Genomic DNA, 20,391 nt, shown 5'->3' on the forward strand with positions numbered 1-20,391 from the left:
AATGATAATTAACGAAAAATATTATTTTCACGAGTCATCTAAAGCCAAAATCCAGCCTGCACTCACCCTGGCTAGTTTGGAAAACTTAGATAAAAGGAGGTTAGTGGTAAGCATAAAACTTACCACTAACTTGATAAGTTAATTGACTCCCCAAAACTCCCCAAAGTCCCTATTTAAAGAAATATTATTATTTATTTTGAGACTAATTTCGATTGATTCCTGAACCACCTGCTTTATCCCCAAGCCATTACTAATGAGTGAAAATTTTTCAAAAAGTATTGTGTGGGAGAGATTATTAAATATTTGACAAGCTAAAGCAGAATCAAGGGAGTTATAAGCCTTGAAATGGCTAAAAATCCTGCAGAGATCATAGATATTGTGTTTTCAAAATTTGGAGTTAAAGGAAAATAGATTAAAAAATAATCATATTATAAAAACTAGAAATAAAAATATTAGAAAGGAAAGATATCTCCAAAAAAATATGAAAAAATCAATAAAAATTTACTAGATTGATTGTTTAAAATATAACACTATATATAATAATACAAATAGGTGAGTGGGGTTGGTTCGGACGCGGGGTGAATCCAGACAAGCGCTTCTCTTCCTACAGCACCGTCAGCTAATCACGAAAAAAACACTGCAGACCTGCCGCCTAGCATTCTACTTGCGTATGTAGTTATGTCATTCCACGTGCAGTCGTTTCGGAAATATTTGAAGAAAAAACTGACAAAACCAAGGTAAGGCGTCCTGTATCTTCTTTGCATTAAGATTTAATTCAGCCTATACTAATAAAAATTTATCTTTCTTAATGCATAACACGTTTAACTTAGATTTTGTTAAGTTGTTTTGATTTTGGTTTTCGGAACCATCTGTAAGTTCTGAAGCGTAGGTGAGGTTTCAGGCTTTTTCTTTCAGGTGGGGTTAGTTCGGACAACCACAGTGGGGTGCATTCGGACACTGTCCGAACCAACCCCACCAACTCTTTTGCCCCTTCCAATCGTTTTTCTTATCATGTACCTTTGATGATTTTTATTTTTACCTGTTTCTAATTTTTATTTTTTTTTTGTACAAAAGGAAGCGGCAAGATTCTCCTCCTAATCGAGAAAATATGAAGAAAGCTGTTTGAGGCTTATATCAAGAAAGAAGGTAAGTTGAGAGGAATTGCCGAAAACTTCGGTATTAAAAAATCGACATTACTGGACTACGTCATGCGACCAAAGCCATCAAGGGAAGAAGAAGTTTCAGCAAGTGCCAATGCAGAGCCTCAGCCACTCTCTGTCAACTTCCCGATGAAAGCCAAACACAACAGGAGTTTTGAGACACGAGAGGAAACTTGTAGACTACTTCCGAACCTATTCTACTATGAACCATGGACTTCCGACGAAAGAATCCAGATGTTTGGCCTATTCTTACGCTCGTGCGAATAGCATTTCTGTGCCAGAGAGTTGGCCGGAAACGAGGCAGCGAAAAAGGACTGGCTCCTCGCATTTCTTAAGCGGATTCCAGACATTTCAATCACGAAGCCAGAATCCACAAAACAGGCAAGACTCTCCGGCTTCAACAAACCTGTAGTCCAGACGTTTTTTTTTATAGCTGCTCGACTTCTACGGAAGATTTGGAGCCAAGCTGAAAACCGGTCGCATCTGAAATGTGGACGAGACTGTCATATCCACAGTGCTTCTACTGCCACCGCCTAAAGTCCTAACGCCGACTGAACAAAAACAGGTTGGTCAGACAGTGTCTGTGGAAAGAGGTTAAAATATAACTGCTGTCTGTTTTGCAAGTTCGTCCGGAGCAATTATCCCTCCGGTTTTCATTTTTCCAGGAGTGAACTTTGAAACTAGAATGATTAATGATGGCCCCCTGGTTAACTAGGACTTGCTCACCCCAGTGGACGGATCAATGGCAACTTAATCTTGCAAGCTGTGAGACGCTTTACGAAGATCACCAAGCCAGATACAGAGACTCCGATCCTGCTGCTAATGGACAACCCCGACAGCCATCTCAAAGTAAGGGTGATCAAATACTGCAAGGAAAATTTTGTGACCACTTTTGACATTTCCGCCTCACTGTTCGCACAAACTGCAACCACTAGACGTATGTGTTCTTTCTCCTTTCAAGGACGCACTAAAGGGGCGCTTCATCAAGTAGCTACAGTTACAACCCGGCCAGCGTATTTCGATTAAGTAAATCCGCTCAGAAGGGTTCCCTTCCGAGAGACATTTACTGCGTCGAGTATTGTATCTGCGTTCCGAGCCACTGGGATCTTCCCTTTTAATCGTGACATATTTCCGGAGGGAGTTTTCGCTCCGTCGCTAGCGACAGACAGGCTGCTAGATACAACAACCGTTTTGCCAAGTCCTCTGTCGCAGACTGACTCCGAATCCAGACCCTCACCGGCTTCTTCTATGATCAGGTCTCCGGAAGAAGTAAGATCCCCCGAGTTGAAGCTAGATCTGCTTCGGGTCGCGAGAATCGGAATCAAGGCATGACTCGCATTTTAACAGAAACACCTGAAAAGGAAGAGATTGCTGCTAAAAAGCAGAAAGAGATGAGACCACCGAAGCAACCTGCGAAGAAACACAAAAACAATGCGGACCATATTGATGACGACGAAACGACTGAGCAGAAGTTTATTCCGGCTTGGCTGCCTTGAATGATACATCAAGCAACGAGTCTCGCCACTGTGTAGGGCTTGGAGACTTTGAGCCTTTTGACATAAAAAATACTCAAGTTGAAAGTTTTGTTCTTGTGAAATTCAAGCTGAGAAAATCCAAGAAGTGTGGAGTTTTCTATATTGGCCAAATCAAAGGAAAAATTAGAAGTGACGTGGGAGTTCTTTTCCTGCGCAGTAATGGAGCAAGGTTTGTCTTACTAGATATCAAAGACAAAGCATTTGTGTCTTCAGATGAAAATTGTTCTTGCGCTTCCATCGCCTGCTGCTACCGGAGTGACAGAGCGGACAAAGCGAGGTCAGACTTTTCATTACGACCTCAGCTACTACAACGTGAGATAAAGATGGTCGTACATGTTTGATTTTAAGATTTCTATGCATCCTAAATTTTAAGTACATTGCATTTTATTGAAAATTAAGTGCTATTCGAACCCACCCCCCATACAGTCCGAACTCACCCCACATGATGACTTCGGACATTTATAAAACATGAATAATACAAGCTTAGCGCTAAAAGATGGAAGATAAAAATCTACAAATATTTCCAATGAAGCATCAACACATTCTCTTCCGTTTCAGCCAGGAACGGAACTAAAAAAGTGACTTAAGTAGAAGCCACAACCAACCCAAAATTTCTATCCAAACCAACCCCATTTCCCCTCATACAAATATAAAGATAATATAAATACGGTAATAACATACAGATGATATCTGTATATATAAAAAAAGAGTCCCTGTCAAAAATATTATAGAGACTGAATTAATCGTTTCCCTTGAAAGACTTTTTTCCTAATTAAATAAAAAAACGAGTTTTCTCAACTTAAAATAAGGAGCGACATTAAAACTTAAAACGAACAGAAATTATTATTTATATGAAGGGAGTAGCCTCCTCCTCAACACCTCGCTCTTTACACTAACATTTTTTAGTATTCTTGAAAAAAGCCTCTTATTGTTCCAACTAAACGACCCTTGTGTTTCAGCAGTCGTTCTTAAAGAATAGGGACAAAATTCAAACTTTAAGCACGAAGAGCAAAAGTAGCAATTTCTGTTCGTTTTAAATTGTAATGTTGCTCCTTACTTTCATTTGAAAAACCGTTTTTTTTTATTTAATTTATGATCGGTATTTAAATAACCCCAGAAAATCTGACCTAACCTCCAGGGAGAAATATCCTCCCCACGGATATATCCTCTATACAATTCAATCCTAGTGAAAATTTACCCAAGAAAATTACCCTTAACAACTCGACGCGTAAAACTGAGATGGAAAAGAGAAACCAAGAAATATAAAAACAATTTTATATGGGGATTCTGGCAAATGCGCCCAGTGTATAACCACTGACAAGTTCACCCCCTGGAAACTTCCTCCTCATAAAAAATTTCGCCGTGAAAAAAAAAACAAGTAAAAAATTCGTCTTTCACCCTAAAATATATGAATACTTCCCAACAACAAATACTATGTGTAAACAAAAGGAAATTTTTATAACTTAAAGACCTTTCCGCTGGGGCTGTAGGAGGTCATATCCAAGGCATATTTATTGGGTCTTTCAACTACGATGACCAAAATGGCTATCTCAAAATTTTAATTGGACGATTTTGGGGAAAAACAGGCGGTGGAAAGGGTCTAGTTGCCCTCCAATCTTTTTGGGCACTCAAAAATGGCACTATAACTTTTAATTTCCGCTATATTGAACCCTCTCACGACATTCTAGGACCACTGGATCGATACGATCACCTCTGACAAAAAAAAACAATAAATAAACACGCATCCGTATTCTTTCTTCTGGCAAAAATACAAAATTCCAAATTTTTTGCAAATGGAAGCTTGAAACATCTAAATTAGGATTCTATGATACGCTGAATCTGATGATGTTATTTTCATTAATATTCTATGACTTTTAACAGGTTTCCTCTTTTTGTGAAAATGGGGCAAATTTTCTCACGTTGGTAACTTGATTGAAAAGACTAAACTTAATGGAACTTATATATTTGAAATCAGCATTAACATCCGATTCTTTTGATATATCTATTGATATCAAAATTCCGTTTTTAGGAGTTTCAGTTACTATTGAGCCGGGTCGCTCCTTACATACAGTTCGCTACTGTTTGATTAGCTGTTAACTAAAAATATTTTCTTATCAAAACTACCATCTAAGGCAAAATATTTTTCAAGCAAATCAAATAGATACAGGCCTATCTTCCATGTAATTTTCGTAGTCATAGAAATAAGGATAGGGGGGAAATAGTAGCTCGGAAAAAACCTTCCCGGGATACATTTTAGGCCCTAGATTCATTCCTGAAAGATAAATTACACTAACTCAGCTAAACTGCATCTAGAACTTTACCCTTATCTTAAATAGGTTACATAGTATAATTTCGTATTTTGTTGAATTATAACTTAATATCAAAAGCAGCCTTTCTGGAGACAGTGGGATATTTAAAAATAATCGTTGTTATAGCTTCCCAACTGTGAAAACTTAATCAGCCATTTTTTGTGATGTCACTTATTGATTTAGAACAATTTATCTTATTATGAACAAAGAACATTATCAATTAGTACATGGCACAATCTTCAAAGATGGATGTAAGACATGGTGCATAGTTAATTGTCCAAGAAAATTATAGAAAGAGCAATAAGTGGAATCTAGAATGTGTTGACTTACATTGTAAACTCTATGAATCTTTATGCAATTAAGATTCATTAAGATTAGTGTAACTTTATAAATTAAGAGATGAAATCGCACAAACAAAAAGTGATGGTTTTCAATGCATTTAAATAATTGGTTGCCAAAATGGTTTAAATTCTTGTCTCAAACACCTAGGACATTATTATTATATTATTTTGCTAAAAAAAAATTGAAATCAGCTGCAGCCTTTCTGTGTATAGCTAGGGGCGTCAATTCACGAAAGTCAAGGGAGGAGGAGGCTTGTATTTTATTCTAGTTCTTTTCGGAAAAAAGGTATTTTTCACAATAAGGGGGGGTGGGCAACTGTCCCTTATCAACCCCCGCCCAAACTGGCACCCCTAAAGAATACTGTATGTTTAAAGGTATTTGTCATTATAAACTTCACATGAGCGCAGTCTAAACATCGAACTTCACATGAGCCATTATAAACTTGACATCAGCACAGTCTAAACTTAATAAGCTATTTACCTTATTTATACACGTAGAACAAAACCAATTAGTAGATGGTACAGTTTTCAAAGGTGGTTGTAAGCAGCCTATATGATACCCGTCGTTACAGCTGTCACATAAAAGCATGGTCTCTTCGTCATCAATTCTTATACATATCTAGCAAGAGAAAAAAGAATAAAAAAAGCAAAAATGGAAGACAAAATATAAAGAAGGATAAAATATACAAGGAAGATAAAAACTTTAAAACTTCATATTCTTTTATAAAATATAAAAAATTTCACTGTCTTAAAACAATTACTCTTTGTAATTTATTACTCCCTGTAATTACTCCCCGGGAGTAAAATAATTACTCCTTGTAATTTATTACTTCCTGTAATTACCTCCCGGGAGTTACCCCCCGGGAGTATAAAAATTACTCCTTGTAATTTATTACTTCCTGAAATTACTCCCCGGGAGTAAATAATTACTCCCTGTTATTTGTATAATGAAAGGTCATGTGGTTTTCGACATTATTTAGCAAAAGCAAATGAGCTAATCTTGAACAGCGACGGGTTCAAGTTCACAAATAATTTACTAAACAAAATTACTATAAATCACACACTACCCTCGACTGGAGGAAAGCCCAAATGGGCCTGTAGAGGCGGTCAAAGTGATTTGTTCTCAAAGTGGGTTTGAGAAGAAGAGCAAGAAAACGGATATTTCACCTGTACCACAACAAGGCTTTCTCACGGTTGAAAACGGGAAGAGTTTAAGCAAAAATAATTTTACAAAAAGGGAAAAAAACTTAAAAACTGAAATACTAACAGAATAAAAAGAAAATAGAACTTAATAAGCTAAGACAATTTCTTAAACCACAAAGGCCTGCCATAATATAAAGAAAGAAAACTATAAAAAATGGGTTTTTCTTAAGGCAAAACGAGAATACTGAAAAAACACACTAAGCGCATATTTCGAGAGGACAATCGCCTTTCTTCTTTAGCGCGAATAAAATAATATATTCAAGGAAAATGCCGAAGAAAACACCAACAAAACACACGTGGAAATTCAATGTGAGAAAAAATCGCGGATATAGGCGAATGACCTACTTTGTGATTTTGCTTTGTGTTAGGCATTTGGTTTTATTTCTTATAATTTTTGGCTTTTGTTGAATTTTAGTTATCTTTTTAATTTTTTTTCACATTAACTTTCCGCGTACTAAACTTATCAGACTTCAGTATTACTGCTGATGGCGGTCATTGCATACGTGAACGAAATATCTAGTATTGTTATGTCTATTAAAAGGATTTTATCCCTATTTGAACTTTTATTTATCGTCATGGAAAGGCAGTGTGGTCTTTGAAATTACCTGCGTCTCTTTAGGCAATGCAAACTTCAAATAAGAAAAATAACTGAAAAAAGGGCCTTAAGCCAACGAAATAACTATTCCTCTCCCTTTAATTGCAGTTACCAAATTTCTGGTTCTTGGGTATTTCTTATTTATATTTTTTATCTTTAATGTTCATCTACATTACTTTTATCTATTTTTTTTTCTATTTGTGATTGTTCTTATATTTTATTATTATTTTTTAATGTTTTTATTGTTGTCATTTTTTTTGTCTTTTATTATTTTTATTGTTTCTAGTATATTTTAATCTTTGATTGTTAATCGTATGTTTCTATGTGTATTCGTATTTGTTTAAGTTACTTTTTCATTTCAGTGATAAGCTACTGAAGGACCAGGACAAGGAATTTGATAATAACTAATATGGTTCTTTTCTTAAAAAATTTTCTAACGACGATAAAAGTATTTATATTGCTAACAATGGCAATTAGACATAAAAATGTCATGACAATGACACAAGTAAAAAAAAAAAACAGTGCTTTTCAGCACTCGGTTTCGTTTCCTAAAAAATACTTCTTTGAATAGCCTTAGAATTCCCTAGAAAATTCCCTAAAAAATAATTCCCTAAAAAATTTCATAAAGAAATTCCTAGAAAATAATCTCAGGAAGAAATTACTGTCATTACATAAAAAGTCTTATATTGGTTCTAACGCAATTTTGTCGGCAGGAGAAATACATCAGAAATAGAAACAAGAAAATATTCGCTCCTACGAACAAATATTATCAACAGGCGATTTTAAATCCGTCAAAGCAATGTCTGATTATATCTCAAATTGGAACGAACATCCAAGAACCTTTTTTGAAGAAAAAAAATCTCCTTTGAGTACCGTTTAAAAAAAAACATAATCCCATTAAAAAAAAATTATCTTTACATCAACCACACACATTCCGTTATTTTAAAGATAATTCTGCCAGTGGGCGAAATGAATTTCCCAACATTAATCCAAAATAGGAGCAAAAAACATTTTCGCTCCCATGAAGACGCATTTACTTATTAGATAATTTAACAACTGGTTCCCAAAGAGATATATCCGATTGCATGTCTAATTGTACCCCAAACTCCTTGGTCTTCCTAAACAAATTCTAAAAATTAGAAATCCAAACCAAAAACGCATGGCAGACTTGAATCTGACTGTCAACGAAATATTGGCGATTGCATTCCTAATTAAAAGCAAAATTCTTTTAATTTCAATAAAATTTCTTGAAAAAAAAACTCTTTTGAAAATCCATCAAAACAGCAATTTTCTTGCCAGAAGAAACCAATTTCCCGATATTAATCCAAAAATGAAACGACAAAAGAATTCGCCCTTTTGAAGATATTGTATTATCAGGCGATTATTAATCTGGCCATTGAAGAGATAGGGGCAATTATATGTCTAACTGAAATCCAAATTCTTTAGTCTTCCAAAAAAATTCTCAAAAAAAGACAAGTTAGAATTTCTATCTAAATCGACTGCAAGTAACACGTGTTGTTGTTGTTTAATTAATTTTCTAATATCAATCCGAAACAAAAGTGAAAAAATATTCGCTCCCATAAAGACATCTTATAATCAGGCGACTCTGAGTTCGGCTTCCGAAGAGATATGGACGACTGTATGTCAAATTGTAGCCAAAAATCTTTTCCTTTCAAGAAAATTTCTGACAATTTTAAACGCAATTTTAGTGGCAGAAGAAACACATTTTCCAACATTAATCATTCTGAAAAAAAAGCAACAAAAATATTCTTAACCTATAAACACATTATATTATCAGGCGACTTTGAGTCCGATTGCCGAAGAAATATGGACAATTGTATGTCGAATTGTAAGCAAATTTGTTTTAGACTTTCTAAACCTGAAAATTAAGCTATTCTTAAAAATTTGTTCCTTTAGGAGAAAAGACTAAAAACGTTTAATTTTGCTTATTCAATTTTGGCTGATTTTTAAAATTCTAGCCAAATAGTATTGCCAATCTACAAACGTGGGAACCGGCACTAGAGGCGACAGAAAGTCACCAGAGTCATCTAGCGTTAGCGTTAGCCTTCTAGCGTTTTTTCAGAAGCCGAGATTCGACATTTGTGACTACACTAATTTCGTCAATTGCACTAATTTCGCCTTATTGTTACTACTACTACTACCAATAACAACTCACCGTAGCATCAAGCCGCCTGAATCCAACACACCTACGTACGCTCCTCCTCTATCCCAAACTATTCAAACTTTCCCTTTTTAAACCCTCCCAGGAAGCTCCCATTTCCTTTAAATCTTTCTTTATGACGTCTTCCCACCTAATATATATTTATATATATATATATATATATATATATATATATATATATATATATATATATATATATATATATATATATATATATATATATATATATATATATATATTTATGCAACAGCACAAACACATAAAAAAAAAAGACAGAAGGAGAAAAGGAAGACTGTTTTCCTACATTAGTGATTAATATAGGTCAGTACTGGAATGAGGTCTTAATCCTACTCATCCATACAATCGCATAGGTCAAACAGCATAACCATACACAATCAACCATAGATAAAAATTGTATAATCATAAATATTACCTCACAAAACGTCTCATCAATATAATGCATTTTATACATAGCCGCAGCCTTTTTGGATTTCCTTCTCGTTGGCTTTCCTTTTTGGCTTTCCAAAGTCTTTTCATCGTTTTCACAAGCATATCGTTCATTGCAAATATCATTATGAATGGGCTGATCAACGGTTTTCTGAAAAAACACACATCAGAATCCACCAGCTATAATCTCTCTACTACAATATAATTGTTTACGTTAAGGCTTTACTTTTAGTCCTCAAGTCCTATAGATAATAAGCAAGCTTATGATTCAGCTGATAAAAGAGTTATAGCTAAGGTATGTGTATAGTATACAAGATAAATCCATTAAAAGTGTTTAGTGCTATGTACAAGAATAGCATTGCTGCGGTTAAGGTAGAAAATTTGGTCAGTAGCTGATTTCGTATTAAATCAGGAGTTAAACAAGGTTGAGTTCTATTCCGTCTACATGAATTATTTTGATGGAATTTGTCCTTAGGAGCACGGCAAAGGCAATGGGAGACTTAGGAGGAAAAACTCTCCTGGACTTAGACTATGCTGATGATTTAAGCATCCTAGATGAAAGTATGAGCAAAATGAAAGAGACTTTTAGAGGTTCCGCGAGTTCAAAGTACAAGAATGGGTTTGAAAATTAAATCCAAGACGACTAAGTCGCTAAACTAAAGGAATAAGTAGAGGTGAGGATTTGATATCGGATCTCAAGTGGACAGCTTCACTTACAGTGTAGTAGTATTAGTATAACTTACAGTTGCTACTAGTATTAGTAAAGACGGTGAGAACAGTTATGACGTTAAAAGTGAATATCATATACCCAGGGTGTTTTTTCACACTAGAAAAATATTTGGAAGAATAGAAAGATACGTCTGCAAGCCAAGATTAGAATATTGGAAGCTATTGTGATGACAATGGCCAAGTATAGTTCTGAAGCAAGGACGCTCTGAAAAACCGAAGAGGAGCTCCTAGACCCCTTCCAGAGAAATTGCCTACGGATTGTTTTGGGTACCCAACTGACCGTATCTCAAATAGTAAGCTGTACGAAAAATGTGGATCAATCCCGCTTTCTAGGGCTGTAATGATAAAAGAGGTTAGATGGTTAGGATAAGTTATGCGGATGTAGGATGACAGACTGGATATGGGGGGGGGGGGGGGTTATCACAAGGAAAGACTCAAGGAAAATTGAAATTACTTGAGCTATTCAAAGCCTAGCTTTGAATAGACTGGAGGAGGAACGTGCGTAGCTTTATTGGCATCACGCGGCTTGGTACTGCAGTGAATCGTTAGCAGCCATAGCAGCATTAAAAAAGTCTTACTTTTAAATATAGGCTATTTTTATATACTTGGTTTTGATAAGGGGTTACTTTCTGATATAGGCTGTTTTTTAAATACGTGGTATTAAAAAAAAAATAATGACAAGTAACCGAAAGCAATGAAGCAAAGGAATATTTTGTTTTATTTTTTTTGGCAAATTTTTCCTCGTATTTCATTTTAAAGTGCTTAGGACAGTAAAAATAAAATTTAGTTTTTAGAATTGGTTTTATTTTACATCAGTGAACTTTACATAAATTTTACATAATGACGAATAAAATAACATAAATAAAATATATACAAAATATAGGACTAAATTGCTGTTACTAAATTGCTGTAACAATTCTGAACTAAATTGCTATAACTAAAATAATATATAACTAAATTTATATAACATAAAAATATATAACATAAATTGCACAATAAAATGACATAAATTTTACGAATTTTACGAAATTTTACATAAGTGAAAAATATCGCCCTCATTAATATTCAAAAAAGGAAAAAACAGAAATTTAGCGACGAAAAAGACCTTCATATGTAGCTTTGCAATTTTTGGTTGTTGCGGGTACCAAAATAAAAAAGAAGAAACGTGAATGAAAAATAAGAAAAAATTCAGCTTAAAAACATAACACCAAATAGTATAATAAAGCATAGTTTTTATTTGAAGGTCTATTTTTGTTTGGAAACCAGCAGATTCGGTTTCAAGGTTCACCGTGTCAACGCAGAAGAAAATGTGCCATTGCCGTAAAAACCTTATAATTTTGAAACAACCAAAAGAAAAATCTAAGAAATTGCAGGTTTCAGGTATGAATTGACCTAAAACAGGAAGAGGTCAATATTTCAAAATTTTGATGCCCTCAAAACTTAAAGTTTTTATTATTTTCTAGTTTTTACTTTTAAACTGTTTATTTTTTTACTTTAGCATTTTTACTCTTTTACTTTTCAGCACCTTTTTTTAGCGGTTTTTTCGTATGTTTTACTTGTTTTTTGTCTTCTTTTCCCCGCCTTGTTGTGGGTCTTGTTTTATTACGCATTCTTGGATATGTTGAAAGTATTTAAAAATGTTCCTTCGTAATATTTTCATTAAAAATATCGAGGGGGTTAAAGTCTTCTTTCATATGTTGAAGGCATTTAACACTTTGGCATTTCATTATGTGATCCTATATATGATGCCGGCATTTGAGAATCTTCTTCCATGAAAATCTTGACAAAAAGACAAAGGTGGCCAAAGTCAAATGTGTTGAAGGGATTTGAAAATCTCCCTAAATGATATTCTCGATAAAAAGATTAAGGTGGGCAAAATCTTATGTGCTGAAGGCATTTGAAAATCGGCATTTGAAAATCTCCCTAAATGATAGTCTCGATAAAAAGACCAAGATGGCCAAAGTCAAATGTGTTGAAGGCAGTTGAAAATCTCCCTAAATGATATCCTCGATAAAAAGATTAAGGTGGCCAAAATCAAATGTGCTGAAGGCATTTGAAAATCGGCATTTGAAAATCTCCCTAAATGATAGTCTCGATAAAAAGACCAAGATGGCCAAAGTCAGATGTGTTGAAGGCATTTGAAAATCTCCCTAAATAATATTCTCGACGAAAAGATTAAGGTGGCCAAAGTCTTCTTGCATGTGTTGAAGGCGTTTGACACATTCATATGTAATTACGTATTCTTGCATACGTTGAATGCATTTGAAATTCTCCTAATGACACATTGAAGATTACTTCCTCATATAATAGTAAAAGTAAAAGAAAATTAAAGTAATTAAAAAAAAGTATAATCTATATATATAAAAATAAGTTGTCTGTGTGTCTGTGTGTCGAGTGACGTCATGTTTGTGTGTCGACTGACGTCATATTTGTCGACTGACAAAATTACAGACCGGGACATCGGGACACAAATGACGACCGGGACACCGAGACATAGGGAATATAAATGACGACCGGGACACTCAAAGAGAAAGCGACCGAGACACGAGGAATGTTCGATTAGCAATCACCATCAACAAAGCACCGGGACGCAAATGACGACCGGGACACAGGGAATATAAATGACGACCAGGACACTCAAAGAGAAATTACAGACCGGGACACTGGAACACAAATGACGACTGGGACAAAAATGACGTCCGGGACACCGGGACACAGGGAATATAAATGACGACCGCGACACTCAAAGAGAAATTACAGACTGGGACACCGGGACACAAATGACGACCGGGACACAGGGAAACAACAACAACGGGGACGCCGGGGGGCACAGGGGGATATATAAATGACGACGGGGACACAGGGAATGTTCGATTAGCAATCACCATCAACAAAGCTCAAGTAAACCTGACAATCTATTTATATGCACAGACAATGGGACAGCCAAGAATGTTGTATATTCGCAAGTTTTACGTAGTTTAAAATATATATATATATATCTATCTATATTCACAGGTGGGACACGGGGACACAACTACAATGGCGCGTAACTAATATGGCACGTAGCGGCTTACGCGCGCGGGGGGGGGGGGGCTTGGGGGGGCGCGAAGCGCCCCCACCAACAGCTAGTAGGAAATATAACAATAAATATACACAATATAAATGTATTAATGATATACATATATAATAGTATAAATATGTTAATGCTTAGTGTTTCATGGTTCCCAATATGGCGATAGAGCTAGATTGAGGAACAAAGAAATTGCTAGCCATGTTTGAAGATACCACTGAATTTTCAGTTGCATTTAAAACTGAACCAGAAATCCTAGATACACTGAGATAAAATAATCAAGAATAATAGACGAATAAATTGAATAATATATGAGGGAGAGTAACTAATAGTTAGTTAAATTAAACTTGTTTCGGGTGCCTCCCTCCAATCCAGTTTAAATCTAGAAGCGAGAAAATTTTCAAAAGTAGTTGTAGTGTGCCTCAAAGCACCTCTCTTGTGCTATTTGATTATTTATGTTAATGATATAAATACACGATGTAAATATAAGTGTGCTAGGAATATTACTATACAAAATGATATAAATATACTAATTGAAGATATAATAAAATGATATAATATAAAATGATATAATATATTATATCAAAATGATATAATATAATAAATATACTAATATAAATATACTAATTCTCCGTGTTTTATTGTTTCTAATGTAGCAACGGAAATAAACTGAAAAACGAAGAAATTGCTAGCCATCGCATATTTCATTGCGATACACCGAAAAAAAAACTAGTGCAATGAAAATTGAAATACACGTTTTTATTAACAAGATTTTTCGTTAAAAAAGAGGACTGAGACTAGACAAACAAAAACAAACTAAAAAACCAGTGCAATGAAAATTGAAATACGCGTTTTTATTAACAAGATTTTTCGTTAAAAAAGAGGACTGAGACTAGACAAACAAAAACAAACTAAAAAACCAGTGCAATGAAAATTGAAATACGCGTTTTTATTAACAAGATTTTTCGTTAAAAAAGAGGACTGAGACTAGACAAACAAAAACAAACTAAAAAACCAGTGCAATGAAAATTGAAATACGCGTTTTTATTAACAAGATTTTTCGTTAAAAAAGAGGACTGAGACTAGACAAACAAAAACAAACTAAAAAACCAGTGCAATGAAAATTGAAATACGCGTTTTTATTAACAAGATTTTTCGTTAAAAAAGAGGACTGAGACTAGACAAACAAAAACAAACTAAAAAACCAGTGCAATGAAAATTGAAATACGCGTTTTTATTAACAAGATTTTTCGTTAAAAAAGAGGACTGAGACTAGACAAACAAAAACAAACTAAAAAACCAGTGCAATGAAAATTGAAATACGCGTTTTTATTAACAAGATTTTTCGTTAAAAAAGAGGACTGAGACTAGACAAACAAAAACAAACTAAAAAACCAGTGCAATGAAAATTGAAATACGCGTTTTTATTAACAAGATTTTTCGTTAAAAAAGAGGACTGAGACTAGACAAACAAAAACAAACTAAAAAACCAGTGCAATGAAAATTGAAATACGCGTTTTTATTAACAAGATTTTTCGTTAAAAAAGAGGACTGAGACTAGACAAACAAAAACAAACTAAAAAACCAGTGCAATGAAAATTGAAATACGCGTTTTTATTAACAAGATTTTTCGTTAAAAAAGAGGACTGAGACTAGACAAACAAAAACAAACTAAAAAACCAGTGCAATGAAAATTGAAATACGCGTTTTTATTAACAAGATTTTTCGTTAAAAAAGAGGACTGAGACTAGACAAACAAAAACAAACTAAAAAACCAGTGCAATGAAAATTGAAATACGCGTTTTTATTAACAAGATTTTTCGTTAAAAAAGAGGACTGAGACTAGACAAACAAAAACAAACTAAAAAACCAGTGCAATGAAAATTGAAATACGCGTTTTTATTAACAAGATTTTTCGTTAAAAAAGAGGACTGAGACTAGACAAACAAAAACAAACTAAAAAACCAGTGCAATGAAAATTGAAATACGCGTTTTTATTAACAAGATTTTTCGTTAAAAAAGAGGACTGAGACTAGACAAACAAAAACAAACTAAAAAACCAGTGCAATGAAAATTGAAATACGCGTTTTTATTAACAAGATTTTTCGTTAAAAAAGAGGACTGAGACTAGACAAACAAAAACAAACTAAAAAACCAGTGCAATGAAAATTGAAATACGCGTTTTTATTAACAAGATTTTTCGTTAAAAAAGAGGACTGAGACTAGACAAACAAAAACAAACTAAAAAACCAGTGCAATGAAAATTGAAATACGCGTTTTTATTAACAAGATTTTTCGTTAAAAAAGAGGACTGAGACTAGACAAACAAAAACAAACTAAAAAACCAGTGCAATGAAAATTGAAATACACGTTTTTATTAACAAGATTTTTCGTTAAAAAAGAGGACTGAGACTAGAACACTACGAAAAATATTGAATCAAACCTTCAATAATGAATAAGTGAACTCAAGATAAACCTATACAAGTGGGTACATTCAAATTCATAATAAAATAGATTTTTAATACCTTGCCTTTTAATTTATCCTTTAAAGAAATCAAATTTTTTTTCATTGTACAAAACATATATAAATCCACCTTAAAAGTTCACTTTTCAACAAGCAGTGTAATCCCTTATCAAGGTTTCTATTAGAGGGGATTAGATTTTAAATATTAATTTGACAGTCATATGAGAGAAATTGTACGAATCCAAATGTTTTTTAACAGGGCCAAATAATCTTCAATGGATTATTTTGAATTGTGACGTAACTAGTTTCCTGATTTAGCTTGCTTGGAATAATTTTTTTAATTTTAATAAACCACTTGAGATATGAAGATACACAGTTTTCAAAACTGAAACCTGAGAATTTTATAATTATTTTCACTTGTTTTAAGTTAATTTTAATATCTTCATTCTAGGAAACCTCTGCCACAAAAACATTGACATCGCCGCCAGCAAAGAGATATAGAACAACTGGTGGTGTGGAGATACCACAATCAATAAGTGCTCTTCCATTGATGAATTTAGGTTATGCATTAGATGAGGAATTAGAAGGGTGTACTTAACTGGGTGCACAAGAAGTAATTTTTTTTTAATTCTCATTTATATAATATCCATGTTTGGAAATTCTTCGTATTCATTTACATTCAATTCTTCTTTTTTTTTCATAAATCACTCTGGCTTTTTTTAAAGGTTTCAATTAAAATAATCTTAAACAATGCTTTAGACGAAATTTATAAGATATTCAAAGAGTTGGATCTTTGCTGTCTTTATAAAAAATTTGCATCAAAAAAGACCTTGACCCAAAAAAGGGGGACCAAAAAAGACCCAAAAAAGGGGGAACGAGGCAATTCAACCTAGCCTAGGTTGAATTGCAATCTAGAAATTGCTAGCCTGAAAAACGAAGTAATACAATTGCTAGCAATTGTATTACTATACAAAATGATATAAATATATTAATTCTCCATGTTTTATTGTTTCTAATGTACCAACGGAAATAAACTGAAAAACGAAGAAATTGCTAGCCATGTTTGAGCATGCCAGTAAACTTTCAGTTACATACATCCAGGATATTTTTGGCGGGGGGGGGGCGTTTTTTTACAAAAATAAAAACTTTAAGAAACGTATCAAAAAATTTACATGTGTTTTTGTAGCATTTTTTACGAGTCAGTCAAAAAAGCTTAGTGGAACGCTACAACCAGGGTACCACCCGCTACAACCCGGTACCAGTGCAGCAGCACTGTACCAGGGAGAAATCTGTGCAGGTGCTCATATAAACTAAATACAAAATTTATGAATGTGAAAAAAGCGGATCCAAGGCCTAAGAAAGGTTTTTTTTCTTACTAATTTATCGTCAAATTATTACCCATGGGGACAAGATCTCGTTGGCGAACGTTTTATCTCAAAAACGAAATCAATAAAATATTTGGTGTCGTTATTGTAATTAGTCGTTTGTAATATATTATTATATTACAATATTTTATAATATTGTAATTTAATATTATATTTGAAATATTATTTTATAATATTGTACTATAGTCGTTTGTAATTCATTTAAGCTGGTCAGGAACGCAGGTATTATTAGGAAATAGGAACTTCCTAGAATCCGAAAGTATTAAGAGGGCGTGGTTTTCTGGCACCTGAATCTTCTTCTAAAATAATTATTTCTATAAGTTTAATGTCTTTTTACTTTCAGAAAAAAAAGGTAATAGATTCAAATATTTAATTTCTGTTTGTTTTGAATTTCTTTATTATAAGTAAAGAAAGAAAACGATCGAAATTGGGGTTTCCTCGGCAACTGAGAATGAATCAGCAACAAATAACTGAGAATCTCAGTTGTTCATTAGTATTCGTCGATGGCAGTTCATATTTGTTTGGATTTTGTGCAAATAGCGGATATTGGCTAATAACTCACCTTATTGTTGATAAGTATTTGGTTTTAATTCTTACAATTTTTGGTCTTTTATTGAATTTTATTTATCTTCAGTTTTTTGGCGGTTTTTTTCATTGATTTTTAATTGATTTTGTTGTACTTTCCGCGTTTGTTTTTAGCTTTTTCCTTGATTATATTATTTTGTTCGAGCTGCAGAAGAGAGGCGGTTTCTCTCGAAATATTCGCTTTCTGTGTTTTCTTCAATATTTTCGTTTGGCCTTTAAAAACCCCATTTTTGACCGTTTAATTTTTTTATAGTATGGCAGGCGAATGTGGTTTAATAAATTATCTTTATTATAGGTAAATTATAGATGGCGTAATAATATGCTTAGCAAACAAAACAGGACTGCTTGGGACTCGGGACAGGGTAGAATTGTTTTACAGGAAACCAAATGAGATGTTTATATGATAATTTATGTTTGATATGACGTTGGAACTACTTGGGCCACTATTATCACTCTACGACCTAACATACCTGCTCGACCGAGCAATTTTATTTATTGTCAACAAAATTTTGCCGGCAGGAGAAAGGGATTTTTGTGGATTAGCACGAAATAAATTCGGTTACTGAAGTAATAACCAATTGTATATCAGATTAAAAACAAAATTGAATGTCAAAAGATTTCTTGAAGAAAAAAATACTGCACCGAAAAAAATATTTTTCAATAATTATCGAAACTATGACTGACCTAAGCTTTTGGTAAGTTAAAGAATATTGACAGCATAAGAAGCTGATATAGCTTTTGCATATCAAAAGTTTCTCTCTCTCTCTCTCTTTCTGTCTCCCTTTCCTTTTGCTTTCTTTCTGCTTCTTTTAATTAATTATTGATATTATTGTTTAAGTAAGTAAGCAAATCCTAGCCGAGTCGGTTGGTGAGCTGGATTTGGGATCCTTTGTCTGAAAGGACGCGGGTTCGAATCCCGGTGTACCCAATTGTTCAGTTTGGGACGGGAGTCAGTGTCGTGACTCTGTAAACTTAGCCAGAGTCGACCCAGCTTTAAATGGGTACCTGGAGAAATCTGGGGAATGTAAACAGGAAGGGTGTGCGAAAGCACAGGATGGTTGGCCCCAACCCCCCATTGCACTTCCTGGCTGAATGGCCAAGAAGCGGAGATCAGCACCGCCGGTAGGGACTGTAAAGTCTTATGCCGTATCCTTTACCTTTACCTTTTTAAGTAAGCAAATATGCACATGAATCCCATTCTCCTGCCGACAAGATCTTTTTTAATAAATAAAATTGCTCAATTGGGCAGGCATTTTAGGTCCTAGAGTGATAATTTTTGTCCAAGTAGTTCCAATGTCAAATCAAACAAAAATTATGATATAAAGATCTCATTTGGTTTCCTGTAAAACAATTCTGAAATGGAAAAGAACCAGATATTCGCTCCTATGAACAATATTACCGTCAGGCGATTTTAAATCCGGTTGCTGAAGCAATAACTAACTATGCATCAGATTATAACCAAGATTTTATTTCTAAAGGTTTCTCGAAAAAAAAGGAACTCCTTAGAATTATCATCTACAAAAGAATGCCAGTACCACCTTTTTACCTTTACAGAAACCGAAAACCTCTATCTAGAATTAGAATCTATAAAAGAATACAGGTAACATATTTTAAACTTTAAATAAGCTGAAAACCCCTATTTATCTTAAACAAAATTTTGCCGACCGGAGCAGCACATTTTCACACGTTAATAGGACATAAAAACGAACCAAATATTCGCTCCTATAAAAAAATTATATCATCAGGCAATTTTAAATCCCGTTACTGAAGTGATAGCTAATTGTATATCAGATCAAAACCAAGACAGCATTTCAAAAGATTTCTTGAAGGAAAAAAAACTCCTTAGAATTACAATCTATTAAAGAATGAAGGTAACAGATTTTTAACTTTACATAAACCAAAAACCACTATTTATCTTAGACGAAATTTTGCCGGCCGGAGCAACACATTTTCAAGCCTTAACAGGAAATAGAAACGAACCAAACATTCGCTCCTGTGAACAAATATTATCATAAGGCGATTTTAAATCCCGTTGCTGAAGTGATAGCTAACTGTACATCAGATCAAAACCAAGACTGTATTCGAAAAGATTTCTTGAAGCAAAAAAAAAAAAAGACTGCTTAGAATTACAATCTATTAAAGAATACCGGTAAGATATGTTTAACTTTTCATAAACCAAAAACCAATATTTATCTTAGACAACATTTTGCCGGCCGGAGCAACAAATTTTAAAGCATTAACAGGAAATAGAAATGAACCAAATATTCGCTCCTATGAGCAAATATTATCATCAGGCGGTAACAAATTTTTATTTAAAAATTGTAACATTTTTTAATTTACATAAATATTCACAACTGTGTCCATTCTGTCGGCCTCACACGTATCT

General features: G+C 33.8%; 1 protein-coding gene across 1 annotated transcript in view; it reads right to left on the bottom strand.

The window, feature by feature from the left end:
• LOC136039595 (uncharacterized) overlaps positions 1–20,391 on the bottom strand; it is a 210,282-nt gene that overhangs the window by 112,732 nt on the left and 77,159 nt on the right. Inside the window, exons 8-9 of the mRNA XM_065723457.1 lie at positions 9,759–9,923; positions 5,827–5,964 (exon numbers count right to left, since the gene is read on the bottom strand). Of these exons, the coding sequence (XP_065579529.1) occupies positions 5,827–5,964; positions 9,759–9,923 (303 nt within the window). The remainder of the gene's footprint in view (positions 1–5,826; positions 5,965–9,758; positions 9,924–20,391) is intronic.

Source organism: Artemia franciscana, chromosome 19 (genome assembly GCF_032884065.1).
Source record: "Artemia franciscana chromosome 19, ASM3288406v1, whole genome shotgun sequence".
Lineage (NCBI taxonomy): Eukaryota > Metazoa > Arthropoda > Branchiopoda > Anostraca > Artemiidae > Artemia > Artemia franciscana.